The 5,193-nt window shown below is 38.3% G+C and overlaps 1 protein-coding gene across 1 annotated transcript in view; it reads right to left on the minus strand.

The window, feature by feature from the left end:
- Positions 1-4,367, minus strand: part of LOC105298318 (lysozyme-like protein 1) — a 12,210-nt gene extending 7,843 nt beyond the window's left edge. The window contains exons 1-2 of the mRNA XM_011369496.1: positions 4,212-4,367; positions 3,576-3,734 (exon numbers count right to left, since the gene is read on the minus strand). Of these exons, the coding sequence (XP_011367798.1) occupies positions 3,576-3,734; positions 4,212-4,350 (298 nt within the window). The 5' untranslated portion in view covers positions 4,351-4,367. The remainder of the gene's footprint in view (positions 1-3,575; positions 3,735-4,211) is intronic.
- Between the last annotated feature and the right edge of the window lie 826 nt (positions 4,368-5,193).

A 5,193-nucleotide genomic window follows, 5' to 3' on the forward strand; every position in this document is an offset into this window, starting at 1 on the left:
GGTGATAAAAAGGAAATCTTAAAAACAGCCAGAGAAAAAAGGACACATTGCATACAGTGAACACAGATAAGAAAATCACTGATTTCTCATAATAAACAAGTCAAGCAGAAAACAATGGAATATCTTTAACAAATTGAGAGGAAAACATTTGTCAGCCTAGAAGTTATACGGAGAGACTATAGTCCTCAAAAAAGAAAATGAAACATAGACATTTTGAGATAAAAAAAAAAATCGTAAGAGAATGCCTATCAGTAGACTCCACTTGAAAAAAACATTGAAGGAAGTTCTTTGGGCTGAAGGAAAATGCTGTCACTTAACTGCCTGCCCAAATGAATCCACCAGAGGAATGAAGAATGCTGAAAATGGTAAATATATGGTAAATATAAAGATCCCCTTCCTCATTTAAATTTTTAAGAGATAATTGTTTAAGGCAAATATAATAAAAACGCATTTGAGGTGTATAATAGGTTGAAGTAAAATACATGACAACATATTACGAAAGATAAGATGAGTAAATAGAAGCATACTGTTATAAAATTTATATATGTGAAGTGGTAGAATATTATTTGAAGATGGAATGTAATAAGATAATGATACATGTTAGAACAGAATTATAGCTAATAAGCCAATGGAGGAAATAAAAGAGAATACTGAAAAATATCCAATTTATTCAAAAGAAGACAGAGAAAATGAACCAAGAATAGTTGGCACAAATAGAGAACAAATCACAACATGGTGGATTTTAATTACATTAAATATAAAGGGTCTAAACCAAGGTTCGGCAAACTATGGCCTGCAGGCCTACCCTCTATTTTTATAAATAAAGTTTTATTGGAACATAGCCATGCTTATTCATTTACATATTGTCCATGACTGGTTTTGTCCTACATGGAAAGTTGAATAGTTATAATAGAAACAGCATATGGCCCAAAAAGCCTAAAATATTTGCTATCAGGCCCTTTGAGACAATGTTTGCTGACCCCCTGGTCTAAATATTCCTATTGAAAAGCAGAGATTATTGGGCTGGATATAAAGTAATACCTAACAACATGCTGTCTATAAGAAGCTCACTGTAAATATAAAGATATAGATAGATTATAAGTAAAAGAATGGGAAAAATGTATCAGGTAAAGAAAGTTGAGTGATTATATTACTATCAGAAAAAGTCAATTTATGGACTTTTTAAATATTTCCTAAAGAAATATTACCAGAGTTAAACAGGGACAGTGACTCTAATGATAAAAAGGTTAATTCATGAAGAAGACACGACAGTCCTCAATGTGTGTGCACTTGGCAAGGCTGTTTTTTTTTCTGGGCTCTCTAGGGGAAGATTCAATTTTTTGCTTATTTGGATTTTGGCAGAATTCAGTTCCTTGAGGTTGTAGGACTGAGGTCCCTGCTTCCTTTGTGGGTGTCATCTGAGGTTATTCCCAGCTTCTATAGACGCTCCCCTCCCCCCACCAAATCCTGTGACTTGTGGCCTCTTCTCTCATCTTCAAAAGTTAGCAATGGTGGGTTGAGTACCTTAGATTTTGAATTTTTCTTCCTCCTTATGCTATCACAACTGGAAAAAAATTCTCCAGTTTTAAGGACTCATGTAATTAGTTTGGGTTCACCCAGATAACGCAGAATAATCTTCCCCCTCTCAAGGTCAGTACCCTTCGTCACATTTGCAAAGTCCCTTTGACCTTATAAAGTAACATATTCACAGGTCTTGGGGATTAGGGAATGAATGGATATTCTGGTGTGGGGGGCGTTATGAGACCTACCATGGGAAGTAATGCACATGCCCAATCGCCATGTTTAACTGGAAGACTCCATTGGCGAACTCTTAAGGAATGCTACTGAGACTGATCAGGATGAGTAGGGTTTAAAAGTCATGTCTGCAGGAAGGTGAAGATAATGAAAATTTAGCCCAGAAGATAAGAAATATAAGATGAGAAATATTCACTAATCGTTGTCAAATGTTTAATAAGTTTAATCATAGGAAAAACTATGATTAATGGAAGAAAGCTATAAGAAGGTAAATTTTGGTCCAACAAAAGAGTATTCTAAATTAAGGGCTGACCAATTACTAGGTGATCTACCTCTGGAGGTAGTGAGCATTCTGAATTAATGTACGGCTAGGAACAATTTACTAGATAAATTAACATGTTATTCAATAATTCATACATTCAAAAACAGCTACTAATCATCTTGTATGAATCAAAGGGAAATTTAAAGTTCATTTCCTGCTCCTAAGGAATTTGTCATAGGATATTTTATGACTCTTTGATTTCATCCTTGCTCCTTACTCCCTCCGTTCATTTATTTCATCAATATTTATTGAGCTCCAACAATGGCCAGGCATCATTCTAGGCAATGAGGATACATTAATTAACAAATCAGATAAAACTTCTGCTCTCATAAAGCTTACATTCTAGAGGGGAGGCAAACGAGACACTCATTATTTACCTAGCTCTGCCCTTTTGCTGTTGAATACCTCTTGCATCAGTCCCTTCTCCACACCACCAGCCATAACTGTCAGATCTTGTGATTTCTCACCTCAACAATTGCAGTGGCATTTAATGGTCCCTTCTTTAATTTCTCTTATACTGTGCTTGCAGATTAATCTTTCTAAAACAGCGATTAATCAACTAATCGCTGTTGATTTCCTATTTCAGGTGGAAATCAGTACATACATTTTAGTCTTGCTTCCAGGATCCTTCGTGATCAGAAAGTAATCAGCCTTTCCAATCACATGTCCTATTTTCTGTCTTTATGTACCCTTTGTTCCAGATAAATTTCTCACATTTCCCTGTCCATGCCCCACACATCCCTACATGTACCTCTTTGCTTTTGTTGTTTCCCTTGTCTAGAATGACTCCTCTTCAGCTCTGAATATCCAAATCTTAACTATCTTCCAAGTCTTAGATCAAATATATCACTGTGCCTACAAAACTTCCCATGATTTTCTTAATTATACCTGTTCCCTCTGAAGTCCACAACATTCAACCCAAATCTGTGTACAGACATTTGTTTAACTTCATATAACACGTATTCTCTTCCCTAATGCCAGAATTCATGTCTGTTGTATTTTGCTATCCTCAGTTCTGTGCACACCTATATTTTCTTAAATGATTGAAGTAGAAGATTTGGCAGTGAATTCTAGCTTTATTTCTATTGTTTAAAAAATGCTACATAAAGTGTATTTATTTGTCTCATTCTGTATGAAGAAACATAAATTGCATCTTTTGATTGAATTGCTTATGGAAATTAGTGGGCAAACAGATATCTCCTTCTTATTAAAGATATTTAATATCTCTATGCATGAAAGGGTAGTAAAGTCACTTGCCCATCCTCTTGTTTTCATGGTGGGCTTCATAAAAAGCATCTTAGAAAGAGTAAGTCATCTTTGAGCAAGTAGGCCACAGGATCCAGAGTACTACCTTTGGGAACTGTGGAATAATTTACTAGCCTGATATAGACCTACTTGCTTATTTGAACTCTAAATTTTAGTTAAAGCAGAAAAAAGGTGGATATCCCATTATTGGAATTCTTGCCTTTGTCCACAAGGATGAAAATTGAAATCGTACCTGAGCAGGCAACATGACAGTGGTTCTTCTCTTGTAGCTTTGCATTTCTGCACCACGTATAACTGTTTATTTGAAAAATGCCGTAGTCAATGCTCCCATCCTTCAGGACAGTCTCAGCTGTGGTGTTGTAATGGCTCTCATAGTACGCCATGCAGATCCCTAGATGGGGAAAAGTCAGAAATAGAAATGCATTTTTTTCCTCCAACCTATTCTTAGGGGTGAGTTCCCTTATATGTGCTACAATAATGCTGTGCTCCTAATAAACCTTGGAGCAGGTCCAGGCAGGTAGCTCACTCATGGGGCACATGACAGGCAGGGTTGGCATGCCTGAGCTTCACATCTAGTCAGTGGCCGAGCCGGGACTAAACTAAAAGTCAGGTTCATCCTCCACAATGCCAGCAAGGGTGGCATTGTTTTCTTGCTCCCTGGCTGGTGTCATTAGTACAAGACACCAGGAGTGGGAACAGGAGGGGCAGGGAAGGAGCTGAGAAGCCCCAGAGAGCAGTAAGCAGTTCAGGAGAATATTTGAACACCTAGCAATCATTCCTGGTGAGATAGAACGTGGAAAAGTTGGGAAGAAGAGTGAATGTGGGGGAGACATCCAAGGTAGAAAGAACAAGATGGGAGAAATCTCACAGTTTCCAAGGCTGAAGCCCCTGTAGTTGTCCAGGCCAGCCCTCGAAAATATTTTTGCCAGTTTACAGCGAGTGTAGACTTTGGGCTCAGTGACTGTGGCCAGGCAGCCAATCAGGGCCAAGATGCTGGCAGCCTTCATCCCCGAGCCTGTTGGAGACAGAACCTGTCAAAGATTGAAAGACCAGGTCAGACAGCCTTGCTTCATCCTGAGTTTAAGTCTGTCGCCAATAATCTGCCAGCCACGATTGTGAGCAGCCTTACCTCGATGGTTCCTATCGCTTTTAATCATTCAGAATCAGCATCAAAGAAAATCGAAATACAGTAGCCTTACCTCGATGGTTCCTATCACTTTTAAATACAGCAGCCTAACCTCGAAATACAGCAGCCTTACCTCGATGGTTCCTATCACTTTTAATCATTCAGAATCAGCATCAAAGAAAATCGAAATACAGAGAGGATACAGCACAGGGAAAGAGTGAGTGGAGGCTCTTTCCTTAACGCTTTCTACACCGTTACTCCCAAGTAAATGCTTATGTTCTTAGGATCAGGAAAGAACCATCCACCTAAAAACCACAGAGGACAATATATTTCTAGGATTCCCATTAACTTTGTGAATAGAAAGGAAAGAATACAAAGAGTCAGGTATTCCCTACATATGCAGAAACAGACACCTGATTCCAGCCAGAGATGAAATATACATGAGTCTGCATGGACAACTTCAAGATTTATTGTTTGAGGCTTTAGGGAAAGGAGAGGAATTAGCATCTTATCTTTCTTCTATTTATTTTCTTGACACTTTTCCAAATGTGGGCTCATCACTTCAAAAATATCAGTCTTATATCACAAATGCGATGTTTTTCTGGGATCCTCCACCACTGTTCCATGGGGCCTCCTAAAAGTCTGGTGTCAACTTATGAGCAGGAAGGGGATGAATGACAATGGGTCACAAGAGGAGGAATGTGTTGGGTGGTGGAGCCCCCAC

This window comes from Pteropus vampyrus, unplaced genomic scaffold (assembly GCF_000151845.1).
Source record: "Pteropus vampyrus isolate Shadow unplaced genomic scaffold, Pvam_2.0 Scaffold150, whole genome shotgun sequence".
Classification (NCBI taxonomy): Eukaryota; Metazoa; Chordata; class Mammalia; order Chiroptera; family Pteropodidae; genus Pteropus; species Pteropus vampyrus.